Raw genomic sequence first — 21,830 nt, forward strand, 5'->3', positions numbered from 1 at the left:
AATTTTACTTTCGAAATGTCTGGTTGGTAGGGCGCACGGTTAACAGATTTAATCTTCTTGAAAGTAAGCCTGTTGGTAGTTGAATACACAGATGCAGATATTGGCTGTAACTACAATATGAATGCAAATTGACTTCCCTTGTCACACCCATCTTACGGCTTAAATCTGGCTGCACAAACGGTCAAGCGTTTGCTCCTCAAATCTAACTACGGCAATCAACTTCCTTTAGAAATATCACCCTCACAGTTGTCGATTTTGGTATTTTATATTATTGTTCGCTTTGCCCATAAGGTCGTTAAATCAATGCCTTCGTTTGACGGAAGCGTCTCAAATTTGTATACGTGTTGCGGTTAAAACTTGTAAAATAAATCACAGCGCCTCTTTAAGTTATTAAAACCACCTTTTAATTCTTGGAGGTGTTAATTTTTCTGCAATTTCGCTACCATCTTCGTTACTCGGCAACAAAGTTGACGGTTCGACTTAATTTCAAATTGTAAGTCTAGTACATGATTTCAGGTATAAGGTATCGTTTAGGAATTTCGAAAGCGGGCATCTTAGCTGGTTGCCTTCCGGAGAGAAATCGTACAAATATTCCACAAAGCGTATTGGAAATCTGTACTTTCTTTTTGTACATCTGGGATATTTTGCATGATCAGGCAATATAGCTCTCCACTTGATACGCTCTTATCCATGATAGTGCCACGTCACTTAAGAGCTCCTGAGAAACCTTTAAAGACTCATTGTAATAATTGATCTCCAAGAAAATTTTCGAAACAAAAAAGTTAATGCGCTTGTCTGGGAAAGATTATGTCTTCACCCAAATGTTTTTGCATAAGTCACCTTTACTCTTCGTTTCTGGCAATTGTCCATCGACTGACTAGAGGTTGTGATGAGTTTCTATTGACACTGAAGGATTATGCTGTTTTTAGTACGCTTTTAATTTATATTTCTTGCAAAACCTGTCTCTGTACTATTTTTGTACTGGAAGAACGCTCAGGGCGTCGCCGCGTCGTGCAATATGTGTATTAAAACAAATCAAAGGGGCGAAAGAGCAGTTATGATCGCTATAAAAAAACGAAATACTGACGCGGAATGATCTAAAGATTTATTGTAAATGGTTTAGGAGTGTTTTAGAATAAAGACTCGACTTTTAGGGGAGAGCGCGCCGTTAGGTGCGAATCTTCTTCGTTTCCTAGACTTGCCAGAAGGGCAGACGTTGTTCACGGGATGGAAATATGATATAAGCTCATTCAATCACAGAGGGTTGCCGAATAAACTTTCGAAAATCAATAGCGGCACATTTTTGACAATCCATGGACACAAACAGAAGCAAAGTACAGGCAACGTAAAGTGCCGTAAAACTGTCAAACTTTGAACTTTTGAACGGATCGAACAGAACCAGAATGATGGAGTTACCACAGATGTTGTTGATGCTAAATATTAACATAACTGTCCATCAGTTCCGCTCCATTTAATAAATTACGTAATAAATTACTTAAACTAACAGAAACCAAATCTCACCGGGAGTTTTGTTACGATAAAATTTCCATAATATCAAAGCCTTAGGGGTATTCGGAACTTGATTGTTTCTTTTTCTCTTAAGCAAAATTTAACTGCTCTTTCTTGTCCCCCCTGCAAAATTAACTCTTGTCACGCAAGCATGATTGTCTATTTATATCACCAAAGCGTAACATTCTTTCGCAACGGTCTTCAATACCATATCACCTTATTCTTGGACGTGTAAACACAAACTTAAACTTGAAGACGACTATGTATTCTCGTTTTAACGAGAGCCCGGTAAGATAGAAACCGTAAAGAGACCATCACAAATCGATATATGGCAAAAATTCTTCAGACTGGAGGAGACTGTCGATAATTTGCATCTTAAAGTGACGATGCATCATTATGTCACGTAGCCACCGTTTTTGTCTACACATCTTTTTTTTTGTAATTTTTAGGAAATATTAACACCTCAACGCAATACATTAAACAAGTATTAACTCTTTTGCCACTTTATCACTTTTCCTTACTTGTCACGTAATTTTACTTTTTTTTTTTATAAAAAAAAGCGAAAGGTCACGGGCGGCTTTTTTTTACGATTTGCCAGTTGTCATCAATTTCTGAATCCATCTGGACTTTCAGCTAACTTCGCCCCGATTGACATAGGAACTGACCTGTTCAAAGCCCTTTTTTTGAAATGTCGATTGACAATTAAAAGCTAAAAACTTCAAGATACTATACTTCGAAGGAAATTAATAAGTGCGTGAAAATGGACTCCATTACTGAGTTATCAATTAACCTTTTACACTCTAAGATCAATATGCATATTCTCCATACTGTTCTCTATACATTTCCTAATGTGCTGGCAAGGAGAATTTGTTTAACAATCTAGAGATCTTCACTTGATTATCATTTCCTTCATTCTCATAACCTTAATGTTTGATTCAGGGCTGATATTGTAGGGAGAAATTAGATGCTTGTCACTCTCGAGGATTAAAAGGTTAAATGTTTCCTTAGCCAGCTGTTTTTTTAGCTGAAAAATTTCAAAAGTACAGCTCTGTGTATGGTTGGATGAAGTAACCTGCACTTACATGAAGAAGGCAGTACGCTTTTTGTATACACAGACCTACAATGTACCCTGAAGTCGCACTTCGAATGATTTTTCTTCGACCGAGAGTCGTCTCCTTGCCAGCCGTCGTTTCGGTCTTGTCACGTGACACCTTCAATCTACCACCAACAACGGCTGCGAAGGAGACGAGACGGAAAAAGACGAAATAAGGAGCGGAAACTCTATTTTTTATGTTAAGATTATTTTTGCTTTTAAAAAATGTTCAAATCTTGTCGCCATTTAATCGAACTTTCAAAATGTGTGGATTTCGAATCCCTCTTCTTCCTCCCCCCCCCCTCCCCCCCCTCCAAAAAAAAAGTAACAGCTCCTTTGCCTAACGACTCTATTGGTTCAGATCTAATGTTGGGGCTAAAAGGAAAGGGTGTCTTTGTAACTGCAACCGAATTATCGTCGCCTAGCTGTTGTGTTATTGCCATTGACTTTTTCCCCAACCACACTTGTCGCCGAGCAGATTCGAGATTCCAGCCAGATTGAAGGGAATAGAAAACTTTCTAGCATCATTTCAGGCGTATCGTTTGTGTCTCTTTGGCAATGTGAAGCTCTCAATACTTCTCGAGAAAATTAAACGGTCGAAATTCCTTTCCAGTAGCCTTTGATGCTCCGTTACAAAAGTGATTTCGTTCGCTTCGAGATTGCCTCCAAAATTGCCTCCAGAGTAAAATGAGGTTATCATTTGCAATTAAAAAAAAAATAGCAACAATAACACGAGAAGATAGAAGGCAGTCACTCACAAATGATCGCGAGTAGGGCAGTAATCTCTGAAGTTCAGAATTAAATTATAGCGGCGTATCATAGGCGATAAAGCTGTATAATTTTTAGTTTTGAGTTAACTTTTTTTCCTTTCTTTTGTTTGTGTTGAAGGTTCAAACGCTTAGGTTGGAAATCGAAAACCTAAAGCGCCAGAAAAGGCAGATAGAAGAACAGTTTGCAGAGAGCAAGAGCGATAGGAATAGGCTCAATGAAGAACTCGTAGCTATCAGGAAAAGACTGATGATGAGGGAGACTGAGCTGGAGGCACTCAAACGCGAGCTGTCGTCCAAGAACAACATTATTGCTTCCCTCAAGGCTGACAAGGTTGCTCTGCAGAGGGAACTGGAGACGATGAAGTCAGAGATAGTCGTTAGCCAGTCCGTCACCACCGTTCAAGAATCGGCTCCAATGGAAGAAGACTTCTTTAGCACGCAGATAACAGAGTACGAGGCCACTCTGAAGAGCTCCGTAGATGAGAAGGAAGGTCTGCAGGAGGAAATCTTGAACCTGCAGACAAAGCTTGCCAGGCTGCAAAGTGATTACGATAGAGCAATTCGCGACCTGGATGCCACCAAGAAGGAGTGTGACCTCAGGGTTAAAAAGTTCGAAGTTCAACTGCAAAATTCTCAGAAACAGCGTGAGGATCTAAAAAGGCAGCTGGAAAAGTTACGTGACGATCTAAAGAAGAGCAGAGAGGCCTTGTCAAGTGCACAGACAGAGGCGGTGAACAACAAGAGGGTTGCCGACAGACTTCGAGATGAGGCAGAGGGCAAAAACAGGCAAATCCGCAACCTAGAACAGAAGAACGGCTCTCTTGAAGATCATATTGAGCAACTCAAGCAAGATCTATCTCAGAGCGAGATGCGTGCCGAGGTAGAAGCAAAACACGCAAAGGACCTCGAGAACGAACTTCGTTCATCGGAAAGGCGGTATGCTGAGGCGGAGGCCATGATTGAAAGCCTGCGAAGCTCCAATGAAGATCTCCAGCGCGAACTTGCTATTAGTAACAGCAGGGTGTTGACGCTAGAGAGTCAAAATGGTAAGATGACAAGCCGCGTGAGGGAACTGGAGAACGAACTGGTCCGTTGCCGTGCTCGTATTCATGACCTGGAGAACGAATTTGAAAGCATCAACACCAAGTGTGTTCAGCTTCAGTCATCATACGATTCTTCCACGAGTGAGGTTGACGGACTACGATCCAGGGTAGGGGGGCACCAGAGCAAGGTGAATGAGTTGGAGTCCCGCCACTCAATAACTTCCAAAGAGAGAGACGACCTCAAGCTACGTATAGCTCCTTTGGAGAAGATGATCTCTGAATTGAGATTGTCTTTGGAAAGGAATGAAAATGCACGAGACGAACTAGAGCGAGAGATTGATGCGTTAAAAGTTAAAAACTCTAACTTAGAAGCACAGCTTACCTCAACCAACAAATCCAAGACTCAGCTAAGGGCAGATTTGGATGCAGAGAAGGACAAGAACAATCAGCTTAGAAAAGAGATCACTTCTGTGCAAACCCAACTGGGAGAAGCGCAACGTAACCTCAAGAAGCTCAAAAGCGACAACGAAAGGAAACAAAAGGTCATTGATGACTTAAGGGACACAATCCGGGAACATGAAGGAACCATTCACGAGAAAGAAAAAGACGTCCAGTACCTTAATGAACAAAACAAAATGCTTGAAGATGAGAAGAATGAAATCCACGACGAGCTCATGGATAATAACAAGAAACTAGCTGAGCTGGAAGAGGATCTTAAGCAAACCCAAGACGTCAAAGATAACGTTGAAAGAGATCTCATTGAGGCACAGCAGGCTAACGGCGAGTTGGAAAACGTCCTAGAAAACACCGAAAAAGAAAAGAGAGACTTCGAGGAGCAGGCACTCCAACTTCGGCAGAACCTGACACGCGTAGAAGCAGAACTTCGTGATGCCCTCAGTAAGAAAGCTGTTCTCGAAGAAGATGCTAAACAACACGATGCTGCTGTTTCCAAACTTAGTGACGAGATAGATCGTCTTAAAGGGCTCCTTGCCGAAGCACAACGTCAAATTGATACTTACCGCCAAGAGATTGACATCAAAGATGCTACCATCTCGACCTTGAAATCTCAGATCAGTGATCTGGACAAAGAAAATGACGATTTAAGAGCGGAGCTTTCTAAAGTGAAAACGCAGCTTGCAGCAGTGGAAGAGGAGAAGAGGAAACTTCAGATCACACATAACACAAAGGACGAAGAAATCAATCGACTGACCGGAGAAATCGACATTACGGTCAAACGCAATGAAGAGTTACAGAGCGAATGCATTGTGGTGGCCGACAAAGTGCAAAGTGTTGAGTCCAGTTACCAAGACTTTATGTCTTTGGCTAGCGATAAAGATGGTTTGCTTGAAGCAGAACAAGAAAAGAACGCGCAGTTAGAAAAGGAAATCAAGTCCTTGAAGTTGAAGATAAAAAGTCTAGAGGACAAGGATCGATCGAGAGAAGTTGATCAACTGAAGGCGGACCGCGATGCTGCTAATGAAGAAATTGCTAGGCTGCACGATCGTATTCAGCAACTAGAAGGTGAGAAAGATGACCTATCCCGCGAAATCCTCGTAGTCCAAAGTGACCTTTCCCAGAAGGAGAATGATCTCGAGGCAGCTGAGAAGGACAAAGAGAAAGCCGAAGATGATGTGCACGCAGCTCAAGGAAAGATTGACAACCTAGAAAGTCAACTGACAGCTCTACGCAAGCAGAATGGTCAACTGAAAGACAATTTGAAGGACGCCAACAACAAGATCATCAAAGGCAAAGAAGAAAATAATGACCTTCAAACCAAAGTCAGCCAACTTGAGAAGATCAGTGAAGGTTTGAAAAACGTTATTGCCAAGAAGGACAAAGACATCATCAATCTTCAAGACAAAATTAAGAAGTTGCAAAGTGAGTTAGCCGATGCTAAGAGAGAGGTGATTGCCGCCAATGCAACTGCCGAGAGCCTTAAATCTGACAAAAAGCATCTAGAACGAAAACTGGCTGATGAAAATAAGCGTTACCAGGTACTAGAAAAGGAAGTTAAAGATCTCAAGGCTCAAAGAAATGCTATGGAGACTGAACTCAGCAGTAAGACGCACAAGCTGGCTCTCATTGAATCTCAGTTGAACAGCATTAGAAAGGAACGAGATAAACTGAAGGAGGAAGTGAAATTCCTTAACGACTCTGTGAAGAACTACAAGGAGGAAAATCTGTCCATGCAAACTAATATCCGACGCCTAGAAAAGGAGTTAGAGTCCAAGATCAAAGAGATTCAAGACAAATCTGCTGTTATCGAGCGGTTGAAAGCAGAAAAAGCTAAAGTTGACGAAGAGCTGCTTAACTTGAAGAAAGAACTGATGACAACTCGAAATCTCCTTGATGCTGCCAATAACAAGATCAAATCTCTGGAAAACACCCTGAAGCAAACCAACCTTAGCTTGAACAAGCTAGAGGTAACCATTCAAAACTTAAATAGAGAGCGAGAGGAAAGAGATCGGGTCGGTTCCACCCACGACAGCCAATATATTGAAATTGAGACCCTCTACAAGGCTTCTCAGGACCGTGAAAACAGGTATAAGCAAGAAATTCAAGCTCTTAAAGCACGTTTGGACAAGATGGAGCCAGAATATCGCAAAATCCAACAAGAAAACGTGGACCTTCGGGCTAAAATTAGCGCCTTAAATAAGAAAGTCCGTAACTTAGAAGGTGCGCGCGACCGCATTGACAAAGAGAAGCAGGCCATCCGATCAGATCTGGAAGCTGCCAACAACCAAATGGCGGTTCTTGAGGTAACCTGTGACAATGAAGCCAAAGAGAAAGACTCCTACAAGAAGCAGCTAGATGACGCTCTCGAAAAGCTGGCAAAGGCGAGAAAGCAGAATCTCGAACTCGAACAGACCATCGTTGAAAAGAAATTACAGCTTGAGGAGCATGAAAAATTATTGATGGAGAAGGATAACGAGATCAAGAACTTAAAAGCCAGCAAAGAATTCTTGCAAGGTCAACTTGATGCCGCAAAGTCGCGTCTAGACAACGCTCAACAAGAAATTGATGACCTGAAAGCTGAGAATGCCCTTAAACAGAGCGAATTCCTCGAAATGCACAACAAGATAAGTGAGTTGGAGGCTAAAATTTTGAAACTGACCGGGGAGAGAGACAGAGCTCTCGATGATGCTAATATCAATGCCCAAAAAGTTGCTAATCTGGAGGAGCAAATAAGAGAGTTGGTCAGCGAGAAGACAAAGCTCTTGGAGAGGATAGAAGGTTTAAAGAAAGAGAATAACACCCAAAGGGAGGAGCGAATGGAGGTCGACAAGCAGCTCACTGAACTGCACGGTAAGATCAGCTTTTTTACAAGAGAGGTCGAGAACAAAGACAAAAACATTGCTGACTTAAAGAATAAAGAAGAGATCCAAGAAAAGGAGATTGACAATCTTAGGAAGAATCTGCGCCACCTGGAAAGTGATTATGAATCAGCCCTTCAGAAAATAAGTGAACTGGAGAAAGCATGTCATTCTGTTAATCAGAGAACGCTAATGATCGAGAGCAAGAGTGATAGCCACCGTGACAAGGCTAAGCGGCTCGATGAGGAAAATAGTGCCTTGAAGCGAAGAGTCGCGGAGTTGGACATCACTAATAAAGTCAACGAAGAGAAAGGCCATGAACTGCAAGATAAACTCCTTCGAGCCCAGGAAACGATTGCTAATCTGGAGTCCGCACCACCAATGGAGTCCTCGATAGTGGTGGAAACAGAAAGTAGCGTAGAGGCAGCAGCAGGAGACGGAATGGAGGTTGAATTTCTGAGGAGGGATTTGGAGGATTTGAAAGATAAAAATACCCAACTAGAGAAACAACTGCGGCAGGCCAAGGACTCGCAAGAGAAACTACAAGCGCAAATAGATGGCAAAGACAAGACTTTGAAGGAGAACGACGAAACCATTTTGGATCTCCAAAGAAGCATTCAGGAGCTTACCATTCGCCTTAAGAAAACAGATCAGACAGATGCTCCTGGGATTGTGTCATCTTTACGCGGTCAAATAGACGACTTGGAAAGCGATAATGAAAGGCTGAGGAAGGAGCTTGATGCTGTCAAAACAAGACTGGTGGATGCCCAAAACTATCGTGCCAAAGTTGACAACCAACTTTATCAAATCAAGGGGAAGTTAAACGAGGCTGAACTTAAGCTCAATTTGGCCAATACTCAAAATGAAAATCTCCACCAGGAGCTGTTAAGGGCCCAAGAGAAGAACCACGCTATTGAGGCTGAGCGAGATCGTGATTTGCAAGCACAGGCAAACCTTCGCGGTGAATTAAACGAGACGAAAAAGCGTTTGGAGAAAGCAAAGGCCGATCAAGACAACTTAACCATTCAGATACACGACCTTACAGGGGAGGTGCAAGCTGTGAAGCAAGATCGAGAAGATAAAGAGAGAGCGGTCCGCTGGCATGTTAGCAACGAACGACAGCTAAAGGATGAAATAGCCTCTTTGAAGAGAAAACTGGACAACATGAGGGAAGCAAATGACAAACTTATCAACAGCGAGGACAACTTGAAAGCCCAGATACGAGAAAAAGAGGCAGAAATTGCTGACCTTGACCACAACATGACTCTCCTCCGGCATGAGAACGATAAGCTACGTAAAGACTTGGCCACTGCAAATACTAATGCGGCGGACTGGAAAAAGAAGTACTCAAACGCCTCCAGTGACATTGAAAGGCTGCAAAATGAACTCAACGCGAAGATTCTTAAGATAAGAACCCAAGATAATCGCATCAAGACACTTGAAAGTGACAAACAGCGCCTTAAGATAGAGATCTCCACTCTCAAAAAGACAATTTCAGATCAAAAAGTTCAACTTGAGGCTCGCTCAACACAGCGCAGTCGTACCGAAATAATCGTACAGAGCGCTGGTCCTAGTCTTCAGTCAGCTCCAGACATGTTCCAGTTCAGAGATGACTCCGTGCCAAGTAAGAAATACAAAGACTTAGAGACATCATACAAGAAAGTTCTTAGAGAGAAAGAAGATGGAGATAAAGATGCTGCAACGTTGAAAGACAGGCTTGCCAAGCTAGAGAGCGAGCTTGCCGATATTAACAGAGCCAAGAACGCAGCCGAAGGCGATTCCATGTGGAAAGCTCAAAGAATTAGCCAACTGGAAAGCGAGCTGAACGATCTACAATCGAAGGACATGGTTGATTCTGATGAGGCCCTTGGATGGAAGAACGAGATAACTCGTTTGCAGCAGGACCTAGAGGCAGTTAAAAACAAGGACGTCCGTCTGGAGGCCAAGATTGAAACTTATGAAGGAAAGGTGAAAGAATTCAGTGATGACTTGATTAAAGCAAAAGAGAGGGTTGCCCAGTTGGAGTCTAAGGCTGAAGACGACCAAGAGAAAATTGATGAGCAGCGTAAGGCATTGATGGAGGCTTACAAGAAGGTAGCAGACCTTGAGGCAGCCAACAAATCTGGTCATAACAGCAAGAGTGAACTCAATGGTGTGATAATGACCTTGCGCGATAAGATCGAAGCTCTGGAAAATGAACTCCAGAAAGAGGCCAAGCAGCATGCACATGTGAAAGGCACTCTTAGCCAAGTGAAGATAAAAAACGATGAACTCAAGCTGGAAATTGCAAAGCTGCAGAAGAAATTGCGAGAAGTACTGCAGCAATACGATTCTCAGGTTCAGGAGTGGTCAGAGAGAAAGTACACCATTGATGGACTTGAAAAAGACAATGCCGACTATATAGCCATAACAGAAAAGCTGAGACGAGAAAATGCCAACCATAAGAATTACCTGGACAACTTGGAGACAGAGAAGCGTAACCTCCAAAGTGAGTTGAACCAAATGGCCCCCAAGATGGACGAGCTCGAAAGTCGTTTGCGGATTGCTTTTGAGGAGAGGACCAGATTCCAAATCGAGCTAGACGATGCCAAGAGGGCTCTGGACGAGACTAGACGGGAGCCAGAGCCGATTCGTCAAGTATCTAGTGGTGGGTTAGAACAAGGTGTGGACATGTTCCCTGAGTTGTCCATTGATCTCGAAACGGCCAAAAACGAACGCGATCGCCTTACCAGTGATGTTTCCTCCTGGCAGAACAAGCACAACACCCTACAGAACAACTATGACAACTTGAACGCCGACAAGAAGCGCCTTGAGGACAAACTTGACAGCATGCAGAAAACTATAAACCACCTTGAACACAACAATCAGACCCTGACATCAGACAAGAATAGACTGACTGTTGAACTGGAATCAGCCAAACGTAAAACGGCTGATCTGCTGTCTGAACTAGATGACGCAAAACGCGACAAGGATGCCTTGAAGGTGGAGTATGAGATAATTCAAAAGAAGATCACGAAGATTGAAGCTGAGTATGAAATCCACATTAAACACCGCCACGACTTTGATGACTCCGGCGCTTATGCCAAGCTAAGTGAAGCCTACAAACGCAGCCAGGAGAGGGAAAACGAAGTGCAAGAGGAGCTCTTGGTCTGTTACAAGACTATCGGAGATTTAAAACACCAGTTAGAAAACGCCCACGAGACCATGGAGAGGCTCACAGTTACCTACAACACTGAAACTATCAGAAGTGCGACTTTACGAGAGGAAGTTGTAAATTACCAGAGAAGACTCTCAGAGCTGGAAGAGAAATACGAGATCAACCGAGGAGCTAATGAAGACATGGAGAATGAGTTGACCGTGTTGCAGCAGAGAATGGAGGAGCTTAGTCGCGAGAACTCTTCCATTCAGGAGTCGAAGGCTTTGGTGGTTGTTGAAGTTACCAACCAGCGCAACAAGATTACACGCCTTGAACAGCAGCTGGAAGACTCTGAGCGTGAAAAGGAAAACCTCCGTCTCCAGTTGACAGCCATGCACAGCAAAGGCGATGCTGAAGCACATGAGATCAGCAAGCAGATTTCCCAACTGTCGGAGCGAAGTTTAACATTCCAACGTGAAAAGCAGGATCTAGAAAGGCAGCTCTCCCAGAAGCATGCGGAAACCATTTCGCTGCAGCGCGAAAATGACGCTCTGAAGTCACAGGAGTACAGCTCTTCCACTCAACAGCAACTTCAATCTTTGTTCGAGTTTGGCGGTGATGCAGACCTCGGACCATCGGCCGAGTCCACCAGATTTGAGTTCGACAATGACGATTTCGAGGGAGGAGGAACAACCGTGACAACCCGTACTGTTAAGGTTAAGAGCTCCAAGAAAGGAAGATCTTAAAGAAACGTAGAACATTTCTTTTAAGCAAAACAGCACATAGGGATATAGCTTTTGTATCGAAGTAATTTATATGGATATGTTACTTATTGCTTTCTCTGAGCAATTTAAAAAGTAAATATCATCCTTGTTTTCATTTGATTTCTACAAGCAACTTGCATTTTGATAACTCGTCGGGCTCGATTTCTTTAATTTATGCACCTTAATCGAGGGTTAAAAACTTTCTTTATGCCGTATTTTTCATCTAACAATGACGTTTTATGGTCGTTGCATGCGACAGTGCAATATATGTTCTCGCAGGTGGAGGACGTTTTTGCGTTTGAGCTCTAGGTTGCTATCATTGTTATTGAATTTACGGCTTAGAAGCCCATCGTTTATTTTCTTTTAGGAAAAAAGAACTGCATCTTTAGGTCTTTTTCGCATGTAAGGAAAACTGTGTACTAAGTCGCATTAGACCTCTAAGACAGAGCTAGTATTTGAGCTAATATTCGTTAGAGCAGTAGTTCCCGTCATATCGTCGAGAATTTAAAGGATATTGTTGCCGATGGTTAGCAAAAACACTCGGACACTCGGCAAATAGAAATAGTTGTAGAATTTTTATGTTTCTCTAAATATCTTATTTTTCTATTTTCATTGCGGTATTTTTATGTACTCGAATAAGCGCTGCCTCCGAATAAACGCAGTACCTGTTTCATGAACGCCACGGTACATAATTGAATTGAGAAAGTGTTCGGGGGAAGAGCAAAGAGCCTCAAACTTTATGCTAAGCGTGTCTGGGTGTAATATGTGTTTTCAAGCAATAATAAATGCATTTTAAATCATCAGCTGTTTTTATGTCGTTCAATGTTAACGCGATATTCACGATAACCCTTTCAATGCAGATTTGATTGACATGGTATTTCTCCTTACAATATCAGCATATTATCAAACAAACAGGTGATGACAGTGCGCAAACTCATCAGCCAGATAATATGATCTCGAGTTACCACCTCGTTTCCTGTACTAATCCACAAGAAAATCTTTGGTTACTGATGGGTATTTTCAGTTTAGCCTCATTCTATATTTAACCCCAAATCAACATTCAATAATTACTGAAAATTTGTTTATAGAGTTTGGTTGCAGCTAGTTAAACACTGGTTTGCCTGTGGTTACCTCTATGGACTATATTCTTCGCCATATCTCATTTTATGTTTTAAGTTTAAACCGAGATTAAAAGTTCTGCAAATAGCTGGGCGCAAACAAAGGATGCTATATGAAATGTGGTACTGAAGAATAAGAAAATTGGAGGTTGAATTGGTAAATTAAAATACAGCGCCTTTCGATTGAGTGTCGGAAAACTAAAACCAAAGAAATCAAATCAGCTAATTAGAGGAAAGGAAAATGCAACAAGGAGCCAGTGAAATTGCAAATTAAATACAAACAACATCACGAAGCGCGGGAAACAGGGTTGACCAAGTGTCAATTGCTTTTAATTGTGCGTCTCATAGGTTGTGAGGATGGCGGGAGTTTTCTAGACCAATCACATTGCGAAGTAAACCAAAAGCAGAGCAATCCCGTGATAGTGTCACTCATTTTGAAATTAGTTGCAAGTTGATCGATCACACGTTTGTGCGATCTACACTTCTATAAAGTTTCTGATATTTCAAGTGAAAATGATCGCATGCAGACTTTTAATTTAAATAGATAATCTATTCTTTTTCTTTGATCAGCTTGCCGAGGGAAGGAAATTTCTAATTCACAAATTAAGCGAACAGAGGCACGTTTTATGAGGGAAAACAAAGGAATTAAAATATATTTGATTGAGCGGCAGAATAACCGATATCTAATAATTAATGTTTCTCACTTTTAGACAAAAGGTACATCGACGGTATGGCGACGTGAGCATAGTTTTGTACAATATAGTTTATGCGGAATAACCAAATAAGTATTTTTTTCTCTCAGAACGACACAGACAGAGGTTACGCGTAGTAAACTTCCAAAGTAAGGCCGAAATCCGGCTGTTTCAAGTACTAAAAGGTTAAATTACCAACACCGATGGATGTTGATTACGGAGAGAAGAAAAAGAATAAAACCTGAAAAGTGTTAATTAAGATCCCCAAAGGCCTTCCCTTACGTAATTAAAAGACAAAGGTTTTTCCTGGATTGAGCTAATTGACGGTTAAGCATATTGGTATGGGTTGATGACGACAACTCGAAAACGAGTTAGCTGGTCGTTAGCGAGAAGAGAAAGTTGTTCCAACGCAACAAAATAAAGCCGGAATTACGCCTTGGAGTGAGTTTGTTTTCATCACTGGTAAAACGGGGAAAGGCTGTTGATGAAACAAAAAGAAAAATAACAAATAAACCTTTGATAAAATAAGTTCTGAAATGGAGATTGGGCCAGCTGGACTGAAGCGTGTCACTGTCCACTTTGAAGACACAGTTCGCCAAGTAGCTTTATCCCTGAAAGAGCCCCATGACCTCGAATCCAGTGACGAAGAATTAAAACACGGAAATGATGATTACAGCAGCGAAGATGAGTGGGATACAGATTTAGAAACACCGTCCAAAGACGAACAGAGGACTCACAGAACGGCTGATCTAACAGGGAAATCATCGTACTTACGAACGTGTCGCGCGCTCGGAGTTCCACCGGTTTCTGTCGTACTTGACACGATTCATACTTCGGAGATCGCTTTGCCACATCACGGGTTAGGGCCTAAAGGTGGTAGGGCTCTCGCTAGGGCGCTCGTAAAAAGCACCACTGTTGCGAAGCTCGACTTGCAAGAAAACAGCCTGGGCGAGGAAGGAGTGGATTACTTTGCCAAGATGTTCTTTGAGAACTGCTACATAACATGGGTAAATCTCTCTGGAAACTCGATAGGTTCGAACGGTGCTCGAGCAATGGGGAGCGTCCTCAAGGAAAACCAAGCCCTACAATAGCTTGATCTGTCTTTCAACAACTTTGTTGACAAGGACGCAAGACCACTCGCTGAGGGTTTAAAAAGCAGCACAACCCTTAAATTCCTCAACTTGAGTAGAAACTCATTTTGCGAGGCAGGCGGAGAGTTATTAGGTCTAGCCTTGGAGGAAAACAATAGCATCACTGAGCTGAATCTTAGCTGGAATCATTTGCGGTTAAGGGGAGCTATCGCCATCTGCAAAGTCATGGCAAAAAATAGCGCCATCAAAATCCTCGATCTGTCCTGGAATGGTTTTGCCGACGACGGAGCGGAAGCAATGGGAAAAGCGCTGAAAAAGAATGACGCGCTTCTTGAACTGGATCTAAGCCACAACCGCATAAGTGAAAAAGGTGCGTTTGGATTAGCTAAGGGTTTGGAAATAAGCAGAAGACTACGAGTGCTGAAGATTGGATTTAATCCTTTCGGAAACCCTGGAGCATATGCTTTCTTAAAAGCAATCGAAGGAAACCCGAATTCAGCCTTGGATGAAATCCATCTTGACAACATTACTTTAAAAGAGAACTTTGAAATCCTCCTGGCAGAGTTAATGAAAAACAAGCCCGCCTTACAAGTCACCCATGCTGTTTCCATCCATGACAGAAAAAGAGGCTCTGAAGCAGGTTACCATGACGACCAAGGCAATGACACCGGAGGGCGAATGAAGCATGAATTGCTGACAGCGTTACAGACGTTCCTGTCGGAGAGAAGACTTCGTGCTCTGGACCTTTTCAACTGCTTGGATAAGGACAAGACACAGAGTGTGTCTCCAAATGAGATGTTTATCGGTCTGAAGAAACTCAGCGTGCCGCTAAGTGACTTACAGTTGGAGACTGATCCGCGTACTCGACAAAGACGGGGACGGAGAGATCGATTATGGAGAGTTCGCTGAAAGAATAACGAAATTAACTACTAAAAAAATTGAAGTAAATAACCAGATGGAGGGCCGAAAGTCACAGTGTTTCGTGACCTCGGCGTGAAGTGCGTGACATGTCATTAAAAAAAATGTAAAGTTGTGACAGTCTACTTAAGCTCCCAACCTCCCCCCGCCAAGATTCTAGCTACTCCCCCTACACTGCCCATGTTAAAAATTCCATAATAATGATAATAATAATAATAATAATAATAATAATAATAATAATAACAATGATAAATATAGAAAGGCAAAGGAATCGCGACTCACATAGTCCCAGGATCCCCAATCTTGTCATCGTCGAAAGGCATTTAAGACATTAAGAGTTCATCGCTTGGCGCAGTAACAACGGAGACAAGGCCTACTAACGAGAACAGGAGAACAGGAGAAACATTCGCATAACTAAACACTCAACAATTACTGAAAAAAGCGAGGACACAGCGGTGTTGAGCTCCGGAAACTAACGGCACGTATGCGTGACTGTCACGAAATTTTTTTTTTTTTTTTTTTTTGAAGTGTCTTGTAATACGAAAGCATTACTTTTCTTGTATCAAACGGGGTTATTATTTGTTGTTGTATAGTCCCTAGAGTAACTAAATTTTAACTTGTGATACAAGTACATTCGCCTTCTTCAGCTTGCTCATGCTCGATCTCCCAAGGGATATAGCCGGTATGGTTGTCATGGAAACTACACAAGAATCCGTGGAATTGACAGCTCCGTCTCTCGAAAAGAACATTCGATCGGTGATTTAGCAAAGGTAAACAGGATTTTCGCGTTTGAGGTTTCTGTTGCAGAAAGCTATTTTATCAAAGGTAAGGTTAGTCATCTCTTTAAGTCTCTGATATTTTGTTCTGGTTAAATCATGAGTCAGATTCACCAAAATGCAATTTAACGTGGCGATAAATCTATAATCCCTTGATTTCACTTGTTTGCGAGAACTAAGGTTACATTCAGAGCACATAAAAGCCTATCTTCTTTCACGTTTTCAGCACGTTATCGTGGACATTGCTTGGGTTTAGCTAACAATTCTTTGGATTATACTTTAATTTGAGCTGGAACAAAAGCTTTTCAATTTGTCTGACAAAAGATAAACTCCCTCAAGCCGACTTAAACAATCGATCACGTTACCCAACTTTACTGAACTGAATCGAGCTCTCTAATAAATGTTGAAGCATCGAATCGATCATTGATCACTTCAGAACATTATCGAGACCCCAGTGGTACCAGAATTTCTTTAATTAATGACCAAAATGTTATCTTGAACTAAGCGGCCGTGAGTCCTTTGAAATGTCTTAACGGACTTATAAACCATGAATTGACTTTGGTAACACAGCATCAGCAACATAATTACAACACAAGAAATAAAGCCAATTTTGAATTCCCCAGTGTAAAGAGGAACTGGGGGAAACAAAGCACTGCATATCATGCTGTAAATGACTTTAATTCACTTAGTTAGGTAATAAGAGAATCTGCTAATATTATTGCATTCAAGCGACATGTTTTAACTTATTAATTTAATTCTCAGCTATAATTCCTTTTTTTCTTTTAATTTTATGTATTTTTTTTGGTCTAAATCTACGAGGTCCTTTTGGAAAACCACTTTTTGGGAAAAAGTTTCCTCTATAAAGATTATTATTATGAACGCATTTAGTCAAAATTTGCATCCAGTTCAAGTAACTTTTAAGTTTAAGTTTTTTATGTATTTTATGTATTATGTATTTTATGTATTAATAAAAAAAATAAATTATGCCTGAGCCGATGTAAAGCTTCGGAGTTCTTCATGGAAGAACTTGAAAGTAAAACAGCAAAGTTGAAAGTTTTCCAGTGTAAACAAATAGTTTTTGTAAAATTCCGAAAATCGAATTATGTTGACTCAAATAATTCTTTGATTGTACACGATGTCCTACTAAGTCAGTGAACTTGTTAATCTTGCAACCAACAGATCTGAACAGGAGATCGATGGGAAATTAGATCGCAAGCCAAATTTATTTTTGGTTTTCGAGGGAAATCGCTTCAATCTTGTAATTTCGGTTATACAAAAAAGAATAGTAATTTTGAGCTGTATGGCCTCCTTAATTCCTTATGCAGACAGGACAAAACATGTGTTAAAGGAGGGAAAAAAAACAGCTTTTTCTTAAGCTAGTGTTTTGTTAGTGCAAGCCATTGCAATTTATGTTACACAGTTTTCATGGATGGTCTTTTGGTCCAGTTCATGTTAGTGTATCTGTTTATGTAAGAGCAAATTATTCAACCAGGGAGATGACAGTTTTAACAGCTTTGGTTTTACTAAGCTAACAAAAGGGCATGAGCAATTATTACTCTCTCTCAAAATCAGCATAACGACAGTTTGCTCTCTTTCAGCTTGACAATGCATGCTAGAAATGCCACAGTGAAGAAGGTTGACAAGACCTTACGAGCATTGAGCTCTGTCACTCTGTCAGTCAATCCGAATCATGTAAAACTCAAACCAGGCACTGCTTCACCTGCAAGTGGCACTGATGAGAGTGACGATTCAGATGGATGGGAAACTGATTTAGAGTGCGAAGAGGTACTTGTAATCTCCCTTTGTACTCTACCTATGAACACTACACTTGACACTTCAAAATAAATATAATGGGGCTACTTGGAAGGCCCTTTTACAAGAGCCTGGAGAGCCACCATGATCTCAATAGATTACAAGCAGTCCCTCCTTTTCAGTGTGGTCCTTCACATGATTCCAAAAAATTATGTGACAAAAGAATTATGGAATTACTTTCTGTGTGCCTTGCTCCCAGAGTTCAAAATGACATGTCAGCCATAATCCTTTTTTTCCCTTTTTTTTGTGTCCACAGATTTCACAGCAGTGAGGGACTGCTTGAAGTCTACCATCTCACCCCATTCATTTTTTCTTTGCTGAAAGTTCAATTGATTTAGATAAGATTACAAGCCAGCCCTGTTATTGTGATAACCCTTATTAAAAAATTGGCAATAAATGTAATCCAGCCCTGATTTGAGTGTGGGGGTACTCACTTATTCAGCCTAAACAGGCTAAAAGAGGGTATGATAGCAGGTTCCTGAGTCATGAAAAGGGTATACAATCTTTTTGAACTAGAGAACATCTTTGTGGAATGGAAGACTTAACCCTTTTACTCTTAGAATCTCGATAGCAATTCTAGTTTCTGTTAGCCTTACATTTTTTTTTTTAAGCTCTGAGAATTTGGTTTTAAATCAAGTGCTATCACATGGTCAATTTTCTTCTTTCTTCTCGATACCTTTCCACTTGAAAATGTATTGAGATTGTTAAGAGAAATTCCATTTTGGTCACTCCTTGTAGTTTTAACCCTTTAACTCCCAAGATCTGATTGTTAATTCTCCCCTTTAGCTGCTACACATTTCCTTGTAAATTAGTTATGAGAACTTGGTGGTAGATCAAGATAGCAGCTACCTGATAAGTTTGAATATTCTCTTTACCTGTTTGCTGAAGAATGTATGGATATTGTAGGGAGAAGTTTTATGTTAATCACTTCTGGGAGTTAAAGGGTTAAAGGATTAAGAAGAGTACAAGTGTCAAGCACACCCTTCCCTGCCCTTGACAATGGTAGACTTTGTATTTATTGTTCAACAAGCACCCCCTGTTGCAACCTTTTCTGCATTTATGGAATTGATAAAAAAACTTTGAAAGAAATCAGTTGGCACTTGCACCCTGACAGGTGCAATTAGGGACTGTTTCATTTTTATTGTTCAGTTTCAACCACACGCTCATTGGCTAATTCAAATACTTGAAATTTTAATGACATACAGTAATATGTTTGGTCAGGGGTATGAAAAAAAAAAGAGGTTTTGGGATTTTTTAGGTGAACTGGACTTGTATTATTCCTTTGGCATTTAAGGGTTTTGTGGATTTTATGGATTTTGAGGGCTGTCAGAAAAAACTATCAGAACAACCCACTTTCCCCCTTGACAATATTAGGCTTTGTTTTCTTCAATTGTTCAACCATGAATAGCGGAAGGGGGGTTTTGTTGTGGAGTACAGTTAACTTTTAATTTTGTTTTGTAATATACCGGCGCCCTTCAATGGGGCATGAAGATGCATTCTTGCGTCTATACAACTCAATTTCAAACTAGACTCTCTCTTCTTTCAGCTGAAGCCACAGTATGATCCAACAGGGCGAACCCTATACCAGCGTGCTTGTCAGAAACTTGGTATTGTTCCTGCCTCCTTCTTTATGCGGCACATGACAGAGCCAACAGTTACCATGTCACACCATGGACTTGGTCCATTAGGCATCCGAGCAATGGCATTGGCTCTTTTATACAATACAAGAGTCACAAGTCTGAATATCAGAGACAATGGTATTGGAGAAGAGGGAGGTGAGATTGTGGCAAAACTGCTAAGAGAAAACTACTTTATAGTGGAGTTAGACATGTCTGAAAATCAGCTTGGTAGAGGGGCAATTGCAGAGATGGCAGAAACTCTTAAGGAGAATAATACACTAACAAAACTTGGACTTGCAGGAAATACCCTTGACGATAAAGATGCTGAGGTAATATGCCAATCATTGCTGGTAAACAATACCCTCAGCCACCTGGATCTAAGCTGTAATAAATTCTCTAACAAAGCTTGTGAGTTTTTTGCAAAAGTTCTTGATGAGAACATTACATTATCAGATCTTGATCTTAGCTGGAATCACATACAAGTCAAAGGTGGACTGGCTCTAGCCAAAGGACTGAGAGGAAATGTGAAGCTCAAAAGCCTGAACTTGGCATGGAATGGTTTAGCGGATGATGCAGCACGATCATTAGCAGGGGCTCTGCTTGAGAATGGTACCCTACAATTCTTGGATTTAAGCAGCAATAGGATTTCAGACACAGGTGCTTTCAGCATTGCTAGATGTCTGGAGAGCAATTCTTCACTAGAAGTTCTACGGCTGTCAAAAAATAACCTTAAAAACAACGGGGCTAGTGCTCTTCTGAATTCCATTATAAAAAATGGAGACAGTAGAATTCACAAGATTGATCTCATTGGTACACCCCTAAAAGAGGAATTTCACATAATTGCAGAAGAATCGAGAAAGTTGAGGCAAATTGAAATAATTACAGATGAGACTCCAGAATTAAGACACAAACAAGAAGAACCTGACCCAGGGACACTTTTGCGTAACTACATTGCAAAGGAACATGTTCAAATTGTAGACTTGTTTAGAAAGTTGGACCGAGATGGGAGCATGCAAGTAAGTGTGAAGGAATTTGCAGAAGGGCTGCGGAAATCTCAGGTTGGGTTAACACAGTATGAGGTGGACAGAATCATTGATGTGCTTGATGCAGACAAAGATGGTGAAATAGACTACAGTGAATTTGTTTGCATACAAGGTGAATGGAAAAATGATGAGAAGGGAAAACGAAAAATTTCAAAACCACCTCATTAGAACAAATCTGATAATGAAGTTTACTCTCTCAGATTCTGCTGAAAGTTGAATTTTAAAGTTTAACTGTTAAACAATGAGATCTCATAAATCATACCAAGTAAGGTGGCCAATGTATTAAGCCTTTACCTTCCGAGAGACTGCCATGCATTTCCTTGCGATCAGAACTTCAAGAGTTTAGCATTATATTAAGGAAGCTCTTAAAAGCTTGTCTGTTCACATGACATGTTTGCAAGATTATGCTTTGTAATCATGAGAAGTTATTTGTCCATCAATTAAACCTTTAACTCCCAAGGTCAGATTGTTAATCCTCACTTCTGGCTGCTACACGTTTCCTTGTAGATTAGTTACAAGAATTTTGAGTAAGATCAAGATAACTTACTTCTACCTTATAACTTTGAGTATTCTCATGACTTGTTTGCTGGACAATGTATGGATATTATGGGGAGAAGTAACATGTGTATCACTTCCAGGGGTTAACGGCTCAACAGAGTGTTCAAGAGCTGTCCCAGATGCCCATACTGTTGTTTTTTGCAAAGGCTCAAATTATCATGACCTTACATCTTAAACCCTTTACACCCTAACATCAGTATGCATACTCTCTATACTGTTCTCTATACATTTCCTAAGGTTCTGACAAGGAGAATTTGTTTAACAATCAAGAGTTTCTCACCTTGGTGATCATTTCCCTTATTCATGTGACCTTAATATTTGATTCAAGGGTGGTATTTTAACCCTTTAACTCCCATGAGTGACCAAGACAGAATTTCTCCTTACAATATCAATACAATATTAACCAGATAAGTGATGAGAATAAAGAAAAATGTCAATTAGGGGATAATTAGTTGATTCGATATTAAATTCTCTGAACTAAAATTATGAAAATTGTATGGATGACAGTGAGGAGAATTAAAAATTTGATCTGGGAGTTAAAGGTTAAGGAGAAATAAGATGCTAAGTCACACTT

General features: G+C 40.9%; 2 protein-coding genes and 1 pseudogene across 3 annotated transcripts in view; all 3 read left to right on the top strand.

Annotated features, from left to right (window-relative positions):
* The window catches only part of LOC113681946 (uncharacterized), a 13,141-nt gene extending 709 nt beyond the window's left edge, over positions 1 to 12,432 (top strand). For both annotated transcript variants that reach the window (XM_027199082.2, XM_089210903.1), the window contains one exon: positions 3,491 to 12,432. In XM_027199082.2, coding sequence (XP_027054883.2) covers positions 3,491 to 11,611 — 8,121 coding nt within the window. In that variant the 3' untranslated portion in view covers positions 11,612 to 12,432. The remainder of the gene's footprint in view (positions 1 to 3,490) is intronic.
* A 1,394-nt stretch (positions 12,433 to 13,826) lies between these two features.
* Positions 13,827 to 15,639, top strand: LOC149044267 (uncharacterized; annotated as a pseudogene).
* A 312-nt stretch (positions 15,640 to 15,951) lies between these two features.
* On the top strand, positions 15,952 to 21,157 carry LOC113682004 (uncharacterized). The gene is made up of 3 exons (XM_089210908.1): positions 15,952 to 16,273; positions 17,823 to 18,009; positions 19,583 to 21,157. The coding sequence occupies exons 2-3, from the start codon at positions 17,830 to 17,832 to the stop codon at positions 20,864 to 20,866; spliced, it is 1,464 nt and encodes a 487-aa protein (XP_089067034.1). The 5' UTR covers positions 15,952 to 16,273; positions 17,823 to 17,829; the 3' UTR covers positions 20,867 to 21,157.
* Positions 21,158 to 21,830: the final 673 nt, after the last annotated feature.

This window comes from Pocillopora damicornis, chromosome 6 (genome assembly GCF_964200805.1).
Source record: "Pocillopora damicornis chromosome 6, jaPocDami1.2, whole genome shotgun sequence".
In the NCBI taxonomy this organism is placed as follows: Eukaryota; Metazoa; Cnidaria; class Anthozoa; order Scleractinia; family Pocilloporidae; genus Pocillopora; species Pocillopora damicornis.

What these genes read in the sequence shown, in the direction of transcription:
- LOC113682004 (XM_089210908.1), top strand. Translation starts at nt 17,830, where the DNA reads ATGCATGCTAGAAATGCCACAGTGAAGAAGGTTGACAAGACCTTACGA. An exon ending in CTGATTTAGAGTGCGAAGAG is followed by an intron (nt 18,010 to 19,582) that starts GTACTTGTAATC and finishes CTCTTCTTTCAG; the next exon opens with CTGAAGCCACAGTATGATCC.